Source organism: Puma concolor, chromosome A2, assembly GCF_028749965.1.
Source record: "Puma concolor isolate L17-30 chromosome A2, mPumCon1.1.hap2, whole genome shotgun sequence".
NCBI lineage: Eukaryota > Metazoa > Chordata > Mammalia > Carnivora > Felidae > Puma > Puma concolor.
The window spans coordinates 68,123,760-68,144,417 of NC_141668.1; the positions used below are offsets into that span (position 1 = coordinate 68,123,760).

The window sequence follows — 20,658 nt, forward strand, 5'->3', positions numbered from 1 at the left end:
TCAAAAGGACTGAATGGGTTTGTTAGCATAGAAAATAGGGATTCAGAGAAGCAAGCAAGATCATGCACGCTCACCACTCTCAAAGACAGGAAAGCACAAGACAGAAAGAGAATCTTCACTCTACTTTGGATCCTGCCATGTCCTCTTATGAAATAACCTCAAAGCTTTCTAGATATATAGAGAGAAACGGATGCATCGATATATGGATCTACATCAAGTTTTGATTACTAATTGGGCTCTCCAGAGCTGCTATATGTGCTTTAGGTATTCTCACAGGAAAAGGGCATTATCAAAATAATGTTCTGGTTACAGTGAGTCTATTTCCAACTGTTAACTCTGAAAGCACTGGCAAAGTTTAGTTTCTGGGCCTTGGACTAAAGCAGTTTCACCAAGCTGATGCCAGCCTGCAGGACCTCAGCTAATCATTTTTCTACCAGCTTTTCTCAGGACTGTTTAATGCACAATATTTAATTAAAAAATTTTCCAGATTTTTAAATAAAAGAGTATGGGGTGGAGCAGCACATCATGGTAATGGAGCCTAGTTACCCAAGTTTTCATGAAGAACCTGAATACTTCATGAGAAAGAGAACAAATGCTATTCTTGCCTGTTCAACAATCTTGCATAATCTTAAGACTTTTATAAAGACTTATAACCAACCTTTCTCAGTCAGCCATTTGAACACTGAGTTGCATGTAAGATGACCATATAATTTATCATCTATACCAAGATACTTTTGAAAGTAAAAGAAAATTTTGTTTATATCAACAACAAGCATAAAATAGGACTGTCTCAAGCAAACAGAAGTATATTATCATCTTAGTCTTATGGCCTTGATCACTGAATATTCATTAAATACCTACTTAGAAAAAGGACTAATTCTCTTCACAATTAAAAACACAAGTAGAAGCTTTTGAAACAGAGTGATCTCAATTCATTACTCAATAACAAAATAATTTCCCAAACACAGAAAAACTTAGGATGACATTGGTCTGTTCATCTTCCCCCAAAAAAAATTGTTCAGCTCAGGGTTAGTAAGAAAAAGAAACTCCTACTGCTGCTGATGAAGCCATCTGTGCTTCAGAGACGGCTGACAGGTGCCTCCAGAAGAAGCAATCAAAAGTCATTAACGATCAAAATCATGACAATTAAATACAAGGATCTATTAGGGTCTTATTATCCAAATTTCAATGAAAAGAATTCCAACACCCTCTCCCCCCAAGAGAAGAGCAGTTACTTTAGTTTTTCAATTCATCCGTTGTCCTCTGCTTTTCAGATTATAACTGGAATAGCTTGAGCCCTCAAAATTTTTTAAGAGTACACTCTTCTCTCTCAGCCAGACCACTTTCATACTAAGGAAATGTATTCTGAGAAGATGTGGCATTTTTAAAAGTTCAAAGTTGAAAGCATACATTCTATAAATAAACCTACAATGAAGTGCTAAAAGGTTTATTTCTGATTTCTTATTTCACAAACTAGGAACTAGGCATAAAAATATTGGGTCATAAAATGCTTAAAAAGTAGATTACTAGAAACTAATAGAACACATTATTATCTATTGAGCCAATGATGGGTCAAATGGCATTTTGAATTCTTGCAGAGAATATGAATATGACCTTCATGTATACCATTTACAGAAAGCAATTTTATTTACATTTTTAAATCCACATAAAGGTGAAAGATGATACTGCTGCAAAATGGAACATTTAATTTTTTGCCCCAAGGCATAACTAAGCTCTCCCAAGGTCAAACGTAGCACAAGCCTGAAATGAAACCAGATTCTCCCCCCACCATCCAATGCCACTTTGGGCAGGAGTATGTTGGGTCTACTTTTATTCTTCAGAAATAGAAAAATTCCTAATTCTAACACAAGTAAGTATATAGAATATTTGGTGGGCATTTTTCTATTTTATTTTTTAAATCATATATCTAGACTATGATAAGAATGCCTAAGCTAAAATAGTTGAATGTTTGGGACTATTTTGACAATAAGGTATTATATTAAACAGATATTTTAAAGTTTCTTGGTTTGTATCATCACACAAAGACTTTACTTTTAAAAGAATACGAATTTGCATCTCTGTCTTATATCCGGTAAGCTGTCGGAACACAGGACTCATGAGAATGCCACAGGAGAAACTAGAGTTTTTGCCTCTTACATGTGGTTATCCCGTTACAAATAAACTCTGTTCTTCTCTCCCCACCTCCTTCTGTCCAGACATGGCAAGTAATTCAAAATACAGGTATATGATTTGCTAGGAAAGATACAGATATTATGGATCATTTTAAACTCCATCACAGATGACTGTGAGGGTTGTGCTTTATGCCCTGGTCTCACTTATTACCTTACCCTGAGGCCCAGGGATCATTTTTTATATCAGTCAGGTCAATAGATGTAGACTTCCTAAAGAGATTGTGTCCCACATGCCATCAGCATAAGCTTGAGTCACAGCCATTAATATCAAACCTGCATTTGTTACCCTTGTATCCCCCATTTGTCGGGAAGCCTCTCCAGAATAACTACATCTAATGATGAAAACAACATTACAGTAACACCACAGCAATTTTATGCGCACTCCAGCTACCCAAATAAGGTCTACCCAGAGCAGTGGAAAAGAAGAACTCTGCGTTAAAGTGGAAAGCAACAGTTACTTCTTTCAAAAACTTTTTAAAATGAGGCTCATTCTCCTCCCCCTCCATTACAGGCACCCATGCATGCATACATGCACACACACACACACACACACACACACACACACACACACACAATATGGTGTAGGAATTAAAAGCACTGACTCAAGAATTATATTGCCTAGGATCGATTATTGCCACCTTGCACTAGATACATTCTCAATGCCTTAATTTCCTCATCTATAAAATGGTGTATTATTAATGATATGACTACAATGGGCTTAGTAATATATTAACACTAATCATATGAACAATACTGATACTAATAGTACCTATCATCTCATAGGACTGAGAAAAATAAAATGAAAATGAAAAAGAAAAATCCATGCTAAAGTTGCTAAAGTCCTGGCACAGTGCTTGGCTCTGGGTATAAACAGGAATGTAGAACACTTTATCCTCTGCAGTCATCCCATACCTTCCCCAATTCTCATGTCAAATCCAAGACACCAAAAAGTTCTATGTAGGAACCTCTTCTTGGGTAATCAGGGCAATGCCTTGGAAGGAGGTATATGGTGGCAGACAGGAGATATTTTGAGCCATATAGGAGAGGGGTGCTGTGGCTTTCACCTATTAAATTATTTCATCTAGTACTGCTGGGAGCTTAGGGTGCTGCCACATCTAGGAAGTCAGCTACAATGAACTTTAGTGGAGAAAAGTAGCCCATACCATGGCCAAAGGACCTTGGACTTCAAAACCCAGGAGGCTAGATGTTTTGATTACTTTGTATGCAAATTTTAACAGAATTTCAACTGTTAGCAGTAATTAAAAGCAAAAATTGCTCGCAAATATCAATATTTTATTTTTTAATGTTTATTTTTTGAGACAGAGACAGCATGAGTGGGGGAGGAGCAGAGAGAGAGGGAGACACAGAATCTGAAGCAGGCTCCAGACTCTGAGCTGTCAGCACAGAGCTCCATGCGGGGCCCGAACCCACAGACTGTGAGATCATGACCTGAGCTGAAGTCAGATGCTTAACTGACTGAGCCACACTGGCACCACACAAATATCAATATTTTAAATCAGATCTTAAGAAATGTTCACACTGTTTGCCACCTAAATTAAAACATCACAAAAATTCTCACTCAACTAGGCAATCTGTTCAGTAGGCCTGTCAATTACTTGTGTCTTCATTTCAATAAACACTTGATTGGTTGCTGTGGAAATGGCCATTTTCTTCTGGCTTTACACAATGGTTACTATTCCCATTAAATTCATATGGCTCTCTGGGCAACACTGGGCAACTGTACAGCAATAAACCACTGGGAAAGAAAAGATGGTCCTAGGATAGAGTCAGCCTTTGCATTTACCCAGATAAGGGCTGTGTTGGGAGCAGGGGAACCTGGTCCAGAAACCTTCCTGTCTAAAAAGTATCAACACTTTTTTCTTTACTAGTTTACCACTTTTATGTGCCAGGCACCTGTCAAAGCTCTTTATAGCGCATTACCTCAGTTAATCCTCAATAATAAAAGTATGGTTTAAGAAGTATTGTTAGCCCCATTTTACAGATATGGAAACTGGGTTCTGAGAGGTTAAAAAGTTTGCCCAAGGGGCGCCTGGGTGGCGCAGTCGGTTAAGCGTCCGACTTCAGCCAGGTCACGATCTCACGGTCCGTGAGTTCGAGCCCCGCGTCAGGCTCTGGGCTGATGGCTCAGAGCCTGGAGCCTGTTTCCCATTCTGTGTCTCCCTCTCTCTCTGCCCCTCCCCCGTTCATGCTCTGTCTCTCTCTGTCCCAAAAATAAATAAACGTTGAAAAAAAAAAATTTAAAAAAAAAAGTTTGCCCAAGGTCATCAAAAAGAATGAAATCTTCCCATTTGCAACTACGTGGATGGAACTAAAGGGTATTATGCTAAGTGAAATTAGTCAGTCAGAGAAAGATAAACATCATGTGACTTCACTCATAGGAGGACCTTAAGACACAGAACAGATGCACACAAGGGAAGGGAAGCCAAAATCATATAAAAACAGGGAGGGGGACAAAACATAAGAGACTTAAATATGGAGAACAAACTGAGGGTTGCTGGAGGGGTTGTGGGAGGGGGGATGGGCTAAATGGGTAAGGGGCGTTAAGGAATCTACTCCTGAAATCATTGTTGCACTGTATGCCAACTAACTTGGATATAAATTTGAAAAATTAAAAAACAAGTTTGCCCAAGGTCACAGAACTAAGAAATCACACTGCTATTCTCTTTCAGCTTCTTTCTCTTAACAAGTCTTTTTTAGTGCTACTTCCCTTAAGGGAAGCGAGTGATCTGAGAGAGGGAGAGATCCTGAAATGACTGAAAAACGGCCTGTTTTCTCCCTCCCGTGGCCAGGTCCACATTGGAGCCAACAAGTCATCCACTTTTTCATCATAACTCTTTTTTTAAGCATTTTTTTAAATGTTTATTTTTGAGAGAGAGAGGAACAGAGTGTGAGTCAGGGAGGGGCAGAGAGAGAGGGAGACACAGAATCTGAGTCAGGCTCCAGTCTTCTGAGCTGGCAGCACAGAGCCTGACGCAGGGCCAGAACCCGCCACCCATGAGATCATGACCTGAACCTGGCCGCTGAACTGACTGAGTCACCCAGGCGCCCCTCATCATAACTCTTCTATTTCTACCATGAATTCAGTGTTGACACTTGCACAGGGGCCATGACATTACCCATTTAGTAGAAATAATAGTAGAAGTAGTCTTGGTAGGATATCAGCCATCTTTCCACATGTGCATTTGCCTTTAAAGCCTCTTGTTTTCTTCACCAGTTGATCAAAGAACAGAAGCAGACTGTAGGGGGCTGGAGGGGGTGTGTGGGTATACATCAATCTGAGAGAGGTGCATATATATCTAGCCACACATTAATTATAGCCATTCTAATTGTAAAGGACTTCAGTCAAGAATGCAAGGCAGGATTAAACATCTCGGGCCAAGCCATTCACTTATCACGTTTCCACTCTCCAGCACATTTCAGAGAGCAAAGCTGCAGATCCAAAAGCAGTAGTTCAGCAAACCTGTGCTAATGCCAGATCTGCATTAGTTTGATAATGGCTAGAGATTACGACTGACTCTTTGGTGCAGCTGTTCACAACCCTGTCTTATTAAACCAAAAGAAATAAGGTTGAAAATCTAACATGAGGCACTCATCATTCAATTATGTATTTCTTGTGAAAGAGGCAAAAACTCTGCCATGTTCTGCAAAATCTCCACATCAATAGCAATTAAGTTTCACATCAAGACTAGAGAAATACTACACTGACTATGCATGAATAACTTCCTTTCACATGCAGTGGTTTGCATCTTTCTCTGCATTTAATTCTGGAAAACAATAAATGACGGTGCCTTGGTACAAGAAACTATATACAAATAACTGAAAAAGATACGTGAGTAAAGGTATTTTATATTTTCAATTTTAGAGATCATATAGTCAGCCCTATTATCAACACCACAGCTGCCCCAACAACAAATTACAACTTATCATTTTACAAAGAGATTTAGAATCAAACCTGGGATTAATTATAGTATTTTCACTGAAAACTTCTCAAACAGAAAGCGTAACAGAAGTCATGTTATCCAGTCCATGTTTTTAAGAGTTTTCTATCAAGCATTGAACAGCATCAGGAATGAATACAGCCAGTTGGTAACTTAGGGCATTGTTTCTTATTTAAAGGAGATGTTAACACAATAATTAAGGGCCCATTTTTACAAAAAGGACAAAAGGGACAAAAAAAAAGAGTCTAACTATTTTAGGTAGTCTTTGAATGAAATAGGGGGGAAAAGAATGTTTTGAAAATGGTTTTTGGCCATTATAATTTTCAATCCAATCAGACAAAATAAGAAAAAAAAAAAAAACCTTCATTCTCTAAATGAAAATACACCGTTAAAAAAAGAAAGAAAAGAGAAGAAAGAAATTCATAGTGGGGCTAATGAGATCCATAAACCAAGTGACAGAATAAAGAAAACCATAGTTTTTAACGTGTGTTTAAAGGGAAGAAAAGAATGAAAACCACCAATTTTTCTAAATTTTGCCCACATTTATGGAAAGTAGCTGAAGAGATTTAATAGTGTCATTATATTCAGAAAGTCTCATTTATAAGGAGTTTGAGGCTAAATTAAAACCTCTACTTATTTTCTTCTTCAAAAATTCACATTTAATATTCACAGTCCACAACTCCAATAAGTATATTGTTGATCATTTTAAACCAAATAATAAAAACAATATTGGAAGGTTTTTTTTTTTAATTTTCTTTATAGTAACCCATGGATCTCCTTGTAATCTGGTAAATCAAACAAATGAATCTTTCCTAAAATTTTGATTGTGTACTTCGATGTTGCCTCAGAGTCTTACAATCAGTTTCAAAACTGGTCAAGTACATAAAAGAAGGGGCAGGTTTATGATTAGCACATCAGTTCACAAAGAAGGACAATAAATTTCCATTATATTGTCAAACTCACTCAAAACAATCAAATATTTCACTGAACCATTTACAACTATTGATTGCACACAAAACCTGACTTTATATTCTTCCTATTTTAAGTAGAAGTGATATTTTACAAGGGCTTCACAAGTAAGAGATTGTGAATGTAAAGCAGTCCATTAATTTTATATAAGCTGTTTTATATACCTGTGGGCCTCTAATAACATTCAGCTACAAGGTTACAAGGAGAAGAATCATTTTCTAAAGTTCAGTTGGAGAGGTTGGCGTATATATACATAACTAAAATTCTAGCTGCCAGCAGTTTCTTTACCAAAATTGCTTTCATTCTGTAGCTGAAAATACTGACATAAACAGGACAGTAGTATAGTGTCAGTTACCAGATTCCTATCAAGGAAATGTTACTGTCAAACTCAAGTTGAAATTTCAAGGCCAGCAACTTAGAAAACAAAAGGATTCCCCACTGTAATTTCCCATGGAATCCTTCAAAAAGGAAATGTACAGATGTATATCTAATCTTCCTCTATATGCATGTGTGTATGTGCGTGTGTGTGTGTGTGTGTGTGCGCGCGTACGTGCATTTAACTTGTAAATGAAAAAGACTCTTCTAAATCAGGAAATTTTCTCCAAGCCTTTCTATCATAATTTTTTCTGGTAATAATCTATTTTACAGAAGGAAATCTGTGCCTCCTTCCTTTTAGACTGTGACTTTTGGTTTTATTAAAATTCCTCCCGATTTGCAGTGTGATATCTTTGTGTTGGCTCTGGAAGGCCACGTTACTTACTCTATGTATAAATGTGTGCACTGTGGTGGGTTAGGTACAGGGAGAGGCAGAAAAAATGCAGGGCTTTGCAGATGTTTCTTTCTGCTCAGCTTCCTGCATCATAATGCAACTTTGCCATGCTAAGCCCAGTGTACATTTTCATTGAGTGGCTAGCCGGGCCTTTTGTTCCACTAAGTTAGTACAAGCTAATAAATGTCTTTTCACTTTATTGGGACCTCTCTTTAAAAAGACATGACTGTGAGGTCTGGTCTTACAGAGATAGTCTTTCAGACTTGAGAAAAGTAAATTAAAAAGACATTCCTGCTAATATCAAAGCAGGCTTATTACTTCAATATAAGCACTTCCTTAATTTTCCTTCCTCAGCATGCTACATAAATATAAATAAAAAGGCTCTCCACTGGATGCATGTTACATATATCTCACAGAGTTTAATTATAAAGCCTCTAAAAATGAAGATGGTGGGAGGAAATGATGTCAGTAGATCATACAGTTCTGGTATTGAGTTAGCTGGCTGTCTCTGACAGCACAGAACAAAGACACTCAGGTAATCACAATATACCATGAAAGGCTGGGCTTGGAGAAAAAGAAAATCCAAGGGGTAAAGAGTATGATTTCTACTTTAGTGCTTGGAACTTCACAATTTTCAACTTTGTTTTCATTAACGCTATTACAGATATTATTATAATTATGATAATTTTAATGCAATTAAGGAGGAGGAGTTAGGTTTTCTAAATACCACACCCTCTCTTCTCTGCTAGACTGATCAGATATAAAGAAGGGGTGAGGCAGATGAAGGCCAAGCCCTCAAAAATACACACATACAGGGGCGCCTGGGTGGCGCAGTCGGTTAAGCGTCCGACTTCAGCCAGGTCACGATCTCGCGGTCCGTGAGTTCGAGCCCCGCGTCGGGCTCTGGGCTGATGGCTCAGAGCCTGGAGCCTGTTTCCGATTCTGTGTCTCCCTCTCTCTCTGCCCCTCCCCCGTTCATGCTCTGTCTCTCTCTGTCCCAAAAATAAATAAACGTTGAAAAAAAATACACACATACACACAACACCCCTGGATTGATCCGTTAAAGCAACATTGCAGGAAACAATGAAGACACCCGCACAAGGAATACAACTTTCATCCCAGTGGCTGCCCACCAGGGGTGGCAGGCAACTTCTAAGAGTAAGAAAGACTTCCCAGGAGTGCGGGCTGCGCAAACAGGGAAAAACAGGAAAACGCTGTACAATTCACTAGGCAGGACCCTGAACACTGCAGTGACTTCAGTGGGGTTAAGGTAGGTTAAAAACCGCAGCCAGCTGGCCCCGAAGGCAAAACGCTAGCTTCGCGCTGGGAAGAGGAAGGCTATCTCAGCCAGGCCTTCAAGAATACCCTGGAGACGTTGCGCCTGAACCTTTACTTCCACTCCTATTCAATTCCCGGTCTCTCTTCACCTCCAGATTGGCTCTCTTCTCGCAGGTTTGCCTTTCCCCAAGCCGGTTTCTCACACAGGTTGATGGAGCACTGCCTGCCAGACCTCTGCTCCTTTAATACTGTGGGGATTTGCAGAATCGGGTATCCTGAAAGGATTGACTCTTCCAATAAGGCGAGAGAAACGGACAGAACTTCCCAGCCAACCTTCGCCTTTGACACAGAGAACCCCTAGCGCCAACTCTGGGTACTCCCCGGCTGATTTCTGGACCAAATCAAGCGTGTGACCACCGCCAAAGAGGAACTGCGCACACTTTAAGTGACCGCAGTGACGGCTCTAGAGGGCTCAGAAAGGCCCAGGAAGGACGTGCAACAGCAGCCAGAGAAGGGGAGCGGAGGAAGGAAAAGGGGAGGAGGGACAGTCGTGGTGTAGGAGGGTTTGGGGGTTTGTTCGGGGGGTTTAGGGGCTTTTTATTTGTTTTGTTAAGTAAATAAGGAGAAATTTCCCCCCACCCCATCCCTGTTCTAATGATGATAGATTCCACGCTGCATCAGGCCCCACGCTGGGGAGCCTAACCACACGGAAAATAATGAGGCTGCATCCCCATTCGTCTGCATTAAAGGCGAGCCGGGCACTTTCGATAGGAAATATATCGATTCCTTTGCCCGGGCCTTGGTTTGTCCTGCTCCCCGTGAATAATTGCTGCTCCTTTAGAAATTCATAATAATTAGGACTTCCCACCCTGCGCCCGCGCCGCTTTTTAAAGGCGCCTGATCCTGGAGGGCGTCTCGGTGGCTCCAGCCGTGTTCCCTGCAGGTGGGAGAGAGAGCATGAATCACCCCCCCCACCCACCCACCCACACACACACACGTGGTTTTACTCTGAAGAGAAAGTTGATTCCCCCTCCAAACCTCAGTTTCCTTGTGTGTCAAATGGGGCTTTTACGCTGTTAAAGATACAACTTTACATCACTTGATTCATGCCTGTTTGGGAGGAGGGGGAGATTTAACGAACTGTGTGAGGGAATGCGGACAGGGGAGGAGAAAGTGGGAGACACAAGGATTCACCACCCCTCAGCCTAAACTCTGTGGCAATCACGTGACGCCGCAACCACCGATGTTGTGGGGGGAAGGGGTGCAAACGAGCCGATCTGACCACAGGAAACACCGGGACCTAGCTATCCGAGCTCATTGCTCCCGAACGCCTGGGAGGGGGAGGCAGGTCGTTAAAGTCGCGACTGGGCGGTAGAGAAGTGACTGCGGGAAGCGCCAACTCTACTTCTAGAGGGGCCGAGCTCGAGCGGCCGCGGGGGAGGAGGGCTCAGCCGCGGACACCAGGCGGGGCGGAGCCTGTGGCTCTGTCCGTGGTTCTGAACTACCGCTCTGCAGGCCGGGCTGGCACAGCCGCAGGCCACCGAACCATTCAATCTCGTACCCGCGACCTCCCTCCGAAGAACTGCTGCAGTCCTGCCTGCTGCCCCAGAAGCGCCGAAGCTCGGCGGCGTCGACAAAAAGTTCCCCTGAAGCAACGCTTTGGTGGGAAGGCTTGGATTCCAGACGCGAGAAGGCTGCACCTGTGTTTTCTCCAACCAGCTGGGATTGCTCGAGGTCACCTGAGGCTAAAAGCAGACAATAGAGCGTGCGTAGCTGTGGCGGCGGCGACTCCCGCCCGGAAACTTCGCGGGGCCCGAACACTCTGCGGCTTTGGTGAGAGGGCTGTGTTTTCCGACTCTAGGGTATGAAGCCTACGTCGAAGAAAGTTTCTGGCCCCTAAACTGCAGAAGACGACTTGATATGGCCTTTAAAATCAATGGATGGGGAGGGGTTCTGAGACCTAGGGCGGGATGTGTCAGGAGGGCCCCCCTTCCCTCCAGTGGGGAGAGGGAGTCCAACCTCCCTTGGCGGCCTTCGCCGCCACTGCCTCGGATCCTTCCCGTCAGGATCCATTAGGCTTACGAGGGTGATGGGCGAGGCCTGGCCGGAGTCAGGTTCAGCAGAGACGCGCAGAGCCCCCACGAGCCAGTTTCTAAGGAAACCCTCAGTATTTCTCAGCAGCAATTTGTCTTATTGTAGGAGAAAGAAGCAGTACAAGAAAAGCCTCTCGGTTCTCCATTCTCATGCAGATGAGGTGATGCGCTCCGGCTGCGGCCTGTGTATCCCCCTCCCCATCGTATTTCCGGCTTGAACAAGTAAAATACCCTCATTAATTTAAAGGAAGTTGGAGCGTCAGAAGGCGTTTCGCTACTTGCGGCGGCCGGAGAGGCAAGTAGTGTACTCTCGCTGCTCCTGGGACCCCACTGCGCTCACTATCCCAAACCCCCGCTCTCCACCTTGCTTTCCACCGTCCCGAGCACCCGACTAAACGCCAAAGGAACTTTCTGTAACGAAGGGCACCTGAAAAAAGATTTCTCTCCCTCCCACCCTCACCTCACCCCCGGCAGCCCTCGCCTCCGTAGTAAACAAAATATGCCAGAAAAAGCTGTTTACAGACGGGGTAATTAGGTTTTCAGCCAGCAGCAGAAACGCGGCGCGCTCATTAGAAGTTTAAACAAACAGCCAGCAACCCTCGAGGGCAGACTGCAAAGTTGGAAAATGCGCAAACGTGCTCCTAGGCGCGCGGAGGGGCACGAAGAAGCCGCCAATATATATCATCTCAATAAAAAGCCGCTCTTGGAAAGCTTGCATAGTAATTGAGATGGGCGCTCTTTTCTGATCTGGGTTGGCATTTCCTCATCTCGAGCTGACAGAGCCAACTCAGGAAATTGCGGGTAATATTCATCTGGGGAGCACTTTCATTAAACGTAATTCATTCGACTTTCACAATAAATTGAGTGACATCCTTACAGCGGAACCTTTTTATCCTTGATTAAGTGCTTGCCAAGCTTTGGTTTCCCACTTTATTGTCACATTCCTTCAAGCAGAGTCGTCAACATGCCAATCGACAGCAGAAAAAATGTGCGCGTCTTGTTTACCAAGCTCCGGGAGGGGTTAGTGCTGACATAGAGAAAAAGAGCTGGTCGGGAGCTGGAGTAGCGGATAAATCAAGACCGCAACTTCCTGCAAACACGCGTCGGGACCTGAGGAATGGTGGCGAGTAGACAGCAGGTGGGGGGGGGGGGGGGGAGGCGAGAGATTATACCCAATTTACCACCCCGCTGCTCCTGTACGCAGCCGACCCCGACCGCCCCTCGCCTGTCTGACTAGTCCGCCTCCCTCTATTAATTAAAATACTTAAAGACTGTTAAGGTCTTAGAATGAGATCTGAAGATCCTACAGGACTTGGTTGTTTTAAGGGAACTTTACAGAATCGAATCAAAGCTAGGCATCTTATTTAAAAACAAACAAACAACTCTGAAAGAATCCACACTCCCTAACTTGCCACTGGAAAGCAAGCAAACTTTCAGAGCCTCTATCGGCTTTCTTTCTGGGCGCAAGGGTGCAACAAGAGTGTTATTTCTCATTCCCAAGATTCCCTTTTGACTCTGAACAAACGCCGCCAGAGCCAAACTCATTCTAGGCTCTTCAGACCCCGGAATTCCAAGAGAAGCTGAGGACCGCCTCGATAATTCAGGACTGGGAGAGATCAGGAAGGCATCCCTTTGCCAATCGGTGGTCCCTTCTCCCTCACCCCCTATAAAATCAAAGAAGGCCAAGACAGAAAATTGCTTATTTGAAAAAGCAATATCCAAATGCTTTCATCACTCAAATGTCCTTTTGAAAATATTGTCCACGGTGGTTATTACCTGGACAATGCTGTCAATTTCTGTAGTCTGCAGAAAATTTTCCCTCATATAAAAAAGTAGGACATTGGGCACCTGTCTCAAAAAAAATCAACCAATTTCCCTGCCACCAGATACATTTTTCACCCAGACAACACTTTCATTAAGGAGGAAATAGCAGTCAACAATTCAAAGCCAAACAGAAATCAACTTCACACAAAGAGGAGCCACGAACTTAATGGCTTTCCGGGAAAACAGCTGAGAAAGTTGGAGTAATTCTGGTTCTCCCCTTCTGATACTGAAGGCAGTTTCTCCCAGAAGCTATTACTAGAAGGCCCCACACCACAATAATCCCCCTGAAGTGTGGCAGAAGGACAACCCACCCAAGCGCTTCCTACCACCCAGGGAGCTTTCTTGGTCAATGGATAGTTGAACATTTCAGGAAAATAGCTGGGATAGTAACAACTTTTCCTCCCACAGAGCCCTAGAATATGTCTTGGGACTGATGAGTTCTCATGTCAGGCTGCTGGGGTATACTCTTCTTCAAAAATCTAGGTTTAATCCTGTATCAGGAAGGCTGACCCAGGATAGAAAACTCTGGAAATGCAGCAGGGGCGGGGAACTTTTAGTACTGTCTCCAAGAACTGGGCTTAATAGAAAACACTGAATAACTGTTAGGTAGTTAATGCACTTTTCTTTTTAGGAATAAACCCAAATTGTAAAATTTTCAGTGGGCAGTGGCTTAATTTTCCAAGGATGTAAAGTGCTTATACCTAATCCAAAGGACAGAGATTGGTGGTCTCTCTCCTGCTGTTTTTCCTCAGCTTCCTCAGTTCTTAACAGCCATCTTCACACTGCTTGAAGTTCACCCAAACGGTCTGGCTTCTAATAGTGTGGAGGTAGTATTCCATGGATTTATTAATCATTCTTTAGTCTCTGTTAAAAATTGGTGTGGAACTCATATTTTAAGGACACTCTAATTTTGAGGGAATAACTGACTCAAAATCTTTTTTAAGGACAATGTTTGGAAAGAATTTTTCAATTCATGCCCATATTGGTTAAAAAAGCAACCAGATTATTAGCGATTTTAATTCCTATCAGAACTAGTGGGGCCCAAATTGGAGAGTGAAGAGCCTCTTCTCATGAGAACAGAACTGTGGATGTGTGACTGACCACAATAACATCATTCAACCCCTTGTCACCTTCCCTGGACTCAATTTCTGAATAACATTTTTGTTGACATGCCCAGGGATTGCTCATTAGACTCAGTTCTCAACTCTGAAAATTGCCATAGGTGAGCCCCCAACAAGACACCTCTGCTTCCTACAGGGAGGTGCTCTCCCTGAGTGCCCTGGCCTATCCTTCAGTCTGATCCACTGAGAATGACCCAATTTAGGACTTCCTTTCTTCAAGACCAGAAACCACATTTTCCTAGTTTATCCAGTGTGTGCTTCAATTCAGTTAAAATGCTATCGTCCTGTTACCCATTCTATCATACTGAAAACATCTGGGAATCAGTCCAGAACTGACAGGAGAATAAAGATTGCAGGATTTTTTTTTTTTTACACAAGTATTGTTATGCCATAGGTTCCTCTCCTGCTGAATTGAGACTTTTAAATAAATCTACAATACACAAAATTCAATGGACAGAAAATTTCCTTGCCTTTATTTTTTTTAATGGTTTCCAATTCCCCTGCTTTTATGGCTGGAGTTAGCCCTGTGGTGATTTTTTAATATGCCAGCTAATATGCTTCAGAAGGTTACTTTGTAGACACATTTCTAATTAACTTCCCTTTGCAGTACTAAATTCGCTTCCAGTTTGAAATAGGACAGACTCATCTCACAGTAAACACAAAAACACTCAAAATCCTCAACCTAGAACAGGCATTCAAAGAACTCTGGGCCAAGAAACATACTCTGAGAACATTCACCCAAATACAGGCAGGAGACTGTGGCTTAAGAATAGAGCATTGAATGCTCTCTACAGAGAACTGGTTTTCATTAAAAAAAAAAAAAATCCACAATTTGGGAATATTTAAGGTATTTGTCAATAAGCAGAAGCACAAATATTTTTGTGTAAGAAATACCTAAACAAATCTTGTTCCCTGGACATAATGTAGCGATCACACCTTGGAAAACATAACTGGGATTCCAGGGGCTGAAAAGGGAAAGGAAGGTGCACTGTGCTATCAGGTAGAAGGCAACGCATAAACAGAGCACCCTGTCACTTACCTTGTGGTGTGAGCTCATAAAGACATAAAATTACTCATTAAACTCCTTCTTGGCTATGTCAACTCAAGGAGAAAAAAAAATAAAATAATGGTTTTGCCACCCCTGCCTTCTTGGAGTGTAACTTCAAGCAGCTCCTGATAAACTGCATGCATCTATTGTAGTTTCTGGCAAAGACCTGGGATGTTCTAAGGTACAACTACAAATAAATGATAAATTCAGTTACAGTATGAGGTGTTTTAAAACAGATGGAGAAAGAAGCTTTGACCATTTCTTGGTCCCACTGCCCTAGAGCTTTAATCAAGGCTCTCCACTTCCTTAACTGCCTAGAACCAACCTGTCCTGACTGTCCAATTCACCCTTTTAAGCTTATTTCCATGGTAAAAATCAGCTCTCTGCTCCTCCAGGAAAACATCTTGGAATTCTGTGGGCAAATAACCAGAGGATTACAATCCCTGGAAATACTACTTTGGGTCACAGCCACCAGCCTTTTGTTTTTGTGGTTTCTAATCCCCGACACACAAAACAACTTTAGATCCGAAAGAAAAGGATGGACTTCTAAATCACCTTCTCTATTTTATTGTTCACATTTTGTATTGTTTTGAGTGAGATTGGAAAAATTGTCTCCTTTCTCAGTATTGCCAAAAGGCATTCAGGTAATGAAGTCTGTAACTAAACGGTAATTGAATCAGCATAATTTGCACACTGAATGGTTTTCAAATGCTCCCAGTTTACAATTAAAGGAGAATTAATGCGCTTGTTGTTGAGAACGCAGCGCATTAGAATAAATCCAGCACTGTTGTTGTAATGAGTGGAAAACGGTTTAACTGCCAACAAACACATTTAAAATTTAACACAACGTATTGATTTCACTTCTGCTTTTGATAGATTATTTCACAGACTATCGAAATACTTGCTCCAAGCAATAAACTGCACCACGGTCGGGAGCCTTTGCCGTGTGTGTGAGCACAGTCCAAGGACAATAAGAACAGTCCTGAGGTTCAGGTCATGCGTAAAGGTATGCAGAGGAAAGGGGCAGAAGGTTTTCCATGGTCAAAGGAATCGTTAATATCCCTCCTCCGTAGCTTTCATTTTGCCGTCCCTCCCTTCTTTCAATAAACAATTTCTCTATTTTCTCTGGTCAAACTTTCTGTCCTCGGTCTCTGGGCTCTCAATGTCAGTGGGTTGACTGGACACAGGTGGGGGCAAGAATGATTGAAGATGGTAAATGGGAAGGACAATTTTTGCATTCTGTCTGCGTTCCAGTCTAGGAAAGCACAGACTTCGGTGACAGAGTCAGAAAGGCTGTTCTTTTGGATTGGCTGCCCTGGCTTTCACCTGTTTACCCCAAGGTGTCCTGTAGGCGAGGACACTGACGCGCAGCGCCCTCTGGCGTCCACGGCTGTGATAGGCGATAAAGATGCAAAGACAGGCAACACTGAGGGTTCTTGGATTGAAGCTGAAACCCGTGGAAAGCACACGCCCCACATACATATTCACACACGCGTATACATACACACTCATTAACATACACAGAGTTCACACAACTAGCAACCCCTCAATCACATGCACCGGGGCAACAGCTGGGAAATGTTCTCAGGTTAGCAACACTTTTGCTCCCAAGCTTGTGGGTTCTGAAACCCTTGGGACTGAGGGACCGCACCGACCCCCCATCCCCCGCCCCATCCCGTTTATCCAGCCCCGTCGGAGAGCTCAGGCCGCCCCAGCGCTCCTCGCCCCTAGTCAGAACTCACTAAGCCCTCTGTGTGCTCTTGTGAAATAAGCTATGGGGAGTCGGTGCACAGAGCACAACTTTACCAGCAGGGTGCGAGTGTCCCTGGCCCTCCCTGTAGCCAGATAGGAGAAACTGCTCCCTCCGTCTTGGCTCCACGCGGTGCCCACCTCTACCAATTCACCTCCACCCCAGTTCCAACTGTGTGCAAAATCCGGACCCCCGAAACTCCATTCCAGAAAGACACGGCAGCGGCTGGCTCTGTTTAGTATTCCCTTCCTGACCACAAGGTCCGCCATTCCCTAGTAAGGGGATCGGCGCTGGAACTGGGGTTCAATTATTTGGTGGAAAGGAGAGCTAGGGAGGAGAGCCACTACTTGTTTTGCTAGGGCACTTAACTCTTTCTGATCTGATCGCTTGTGGTGCTCCTATCTGATTAACTTGTCCTGTGTGAACCCTACGAGTCGAACAAAGTTACCTGTACTTCTTTACGTGCCATATCTCCAAACTGGGGGACTAGGTGGGTGGATTCACTTTCAAAGTCACAGACCTGGGCAGATTCGTGCTCCGCACTCTCTACCTCCATTTCCTTTCGTTTAAACTCTGTGGATGAACTAATGAGAGTTCCATGTCTTACACCCTTTCTCTCTGTCCTGTCTCCCCATAAAGCATCCCGTCCCACTATCTCCTCTGTTTCTGGGGGTCTAGGGCACCCTATACCATGTTCGGAATTACGCACAGGAGAGGGAGGACCGGAGCAAGAAATGAGGGTGGGAACCCTGGAAAATCCCGCAGGGATCCAGACACCAGCTTGCCAAAGTTGTTCCAACACGGTCGCTAGGAACGCTGCTCTCGCTGAACTGGCAGTCTCACCCTCCTCCCGCGCGCCCCTGGGTGTCTGGCCTCGCGACCAGGGTGGGATTGCGGGGGCGCCGGATCCGCAGCGACTTACCAAGTAGACGGTGGGCTGCAGGAGGAGAAGCACGTACCAGCACGCAGCCTGCATCCTCCCGCGTCTCAAACTTCCTCGGCGGTGCTTTCGCTGAGTCTTTGTTCCTTCAAAAACATAGATCCACCTGACATCCACTTTACAGAGCAAGGAGCGCTCTCAGCAGCCTAGATACAAATGAAATTAGACATCCCATGACCACGCGGGCAAGGTTAGGCTTGGCAACCAAGCGGGGAAAGGGGGTCGTGGAAGGGAGGGGTGGACCAAACACCCGAAGTGGGTAGGGGCAGGAAAAATTGAAAAGCAAGTAAATCCAGCGCCTGAAAGCAGCGAGCGCGCGGTCCGCAGGCAGGCGGGCAGGAGGGTAGGAGGATGAAGGGCTCCTTGCGCCCTGCGCTCCTCGGGTGCGTGTTCCCCGGCGGTGAAGACAGGAGGTGGCGGGGCTCACAGAGCCGCGTGCAAGCTGGTTCGGAGCCCAAACGTCTTTGGCAGCGAGACCTGCCCTAGTGTTTGATGGCCAGGCGGCTCGGACTTAAAGGCGGCGGCTGGTTCTTCGCCAGCGCTGGCAGGGCTCACACACGTACACACCAGCAGAGAGATGGAGAGAGAAAGAGAGAAAGCGAGCTAGAGAGACTGGGGCGGGCGGGGGGGGGGGGGGGTGGCACGGGAAGAGGAAGGGGTAGGTAGAGCTGACCAGGATTAGGTGCTGGGTATCTTCACCCGTTCGGTGGAGTGGGGGTGGGGAAAAGGAATGCAATTTGCATACAGTAAAGCCGGGCTCAGTTTACCCATTCGAGCCCCCTGCACAAAGAGAGATACACGCGCATACAAGCACATCTTTGCCACTACTTTTTTATTTCGAGCCAAGGGACACAGTCAATCGCTAACTTCTAGAGTGGGAGCCTGCCCCGGTCTGTGAGGTCACCCGCCAGGCGCACTCTGTCCCCCAACCAGTGGCCTGCCCGCCGCCCCTCTCTGTTGTCCCACCATCCCGCCCCAAAATACCCTCTCCGGGACTGTGGAGGCGAAGCGTACGTACCGCACAGGACTGGGGGCGAATTCGGCGAGCAGGGACCGCTCTGGGCAGGCTCCATGGAGGAGCTACTCGGGCCTGGCGTCTCCGGCGCCCCGGACATGCCCTCCCTGGCGCTTCATCTCCATGCTCAGGCGCGGACCGGTCCCGCTGCCTCGTTCAGCCTCGGCGGAGTCCGCGTCTCAGTGCCCGGGTGGCGCTCAGGCTTGGTTCCGTGGGAGCCTAGGCTCGGCACAGTTTGATTCACGGTGCAGGAAACTTAAGAGGCAAGAGAGGGAGGGGGAAGCAGAGGAGAAAAGAGAGGAAGAGAGAAAGGGAGGGAGTGAGAGAGGGAGGGAGAAGCGAATGTGCCGGACAGACTGGGACTGCCAGCGCAGGCTCTGGGACGCGCAGCCCGGGGCTCCTTGCCTTCCCAAGCTGCCAAAGGATGGTGGCAATGACTTAAGGGGAGGAGACTGGACTTGAACTCGAGAGAGAAACACTGGCCTTTCGGAAGAAAAGAGCCACACGGCGGGCGCAAACGGTCCGAGTTTCTGAGGGAGGGGTGAGGTGGCAAGACCTGAAGGCTCCCGGCGCACCGAGTAGCTGCACGTCTACCGCGACACTGGGAAGCCAAGGAACCACTCCAGAGCCGAGTCGCAGGCCCCGTGCACGGTCCTGCCCGGCCACTGGGGGACGCTCTGGAGCGCGCTGGGGTTCGGGGCGCCGACGAAGCCGTTCTTTCTCCGTAGGTCCGCAGCTCGCGGCGCCTACCTTCCCGACACTGGCAATGACATTGGCGAGTGGGTCAACGATTCCTCAGAGACTAATTAATACCCCGAGTAAATAGATCCCGCTCCCAGGCTCTCGGAGGGCCGGACTCGCAGGGAGAAGTGGCTCCTACGGTGTCTCTGGTGGCCCCAGCGCCCAGTCCCCGGGGGGCGTGAGGAGAACTGCGACAGCCAGAGGAGTAACCGGGAGCATGGTGGGGCGGTGCGTAGGGCAGGAACGGGAGCAGGCGGGTGCAGGGCCCCCCAGCCCGCCTCGGGCGCCGACGCGGGGCACCACCGACCTGTGGCTGCGGGGCGCGATGCGGGGGCGCTGCGGACCGCCAGCCATTCAGCGCGCGACAGCTGAGAGGACTGGGCGACCTTGCGCGTTCGACTCCTCGCCGAGGGCTGGGCGAGTGAGAGGAAGAGTGGGGTGGAGGGGGGACTCCGGTGGATGCCTTGAGCCTTCGCCACCTCCCTCGTTCCTGACACCTCCTACCAACCAGCGTCTCCCACTCTCGGCCTCTTCTCTGACTTTCGCTGTCTTTCTCCCTTTCTCCCTTGCTGTCTCTCTTTTCGGTATCGTCTTTTTATCTCCTTTCTCTTTCTTGTGCTCTGTGCCTGTCCTTCGGCCGCATCTTTCTACCTTTCTGTCTCTTTCAGGATTTCTGACTCTCTCCATGTCTGTATTTCTCTGTCTTTACCTCACCCCGCCATTTCCTCTCAAACCTTGCCCTTTTCTTCTTCCCTTCACTCTCTCCAGTGCGCAACCCTCAGGCCAGCGTCGCCCATACCTGGGGTGAAATCCCAGGACCAGGCCCTTCTACTGCTGGCCAGGCCGCCAGCACCTCCTCACGGTGCCCAGACTCAGTCCACAAGTGTGAGCAAGGCAAAAAGCACTCTTCTTCCCCCCACTTCCCTGGTTACCTCTCCCAGCCCTGCTTCACCAGAGCT

The 20,658-nt window shown here is 45.7% G+C and overlaps 1 protein-coding gene across 1 annotated transcript in view; it reads right to left on the reverse strand.

Annotated features, from left to right (window-relative positions):
- The window catches only part of NXPH1 (neurexophilin 1), a 300,654-nt gene extending 280,528 nt beyond the window's left edge, over positions 1-20,126 (reverse strand). The window contains exons 1-2 of the mRNA XM_086695321.1: positions 18,962-20,126; positions 17,926-18,089 (exon numbers count right to left, since the gene is read on the reverse strand). Of these exons, the coding sequence (XP_086551447.1) occupies positions 17,926-17,979 (54 nt within the window). The 5' untranslated portion in view covers positions 17,980-18,089; positions 18,962-20,126. The remainder of the gene's footprint in view (positions 1-17,925; positions 18,090-18,961) is intronic.
- Between the last annotated feature and the right edge of the window lie 532 nt (positions 20,127-20,658).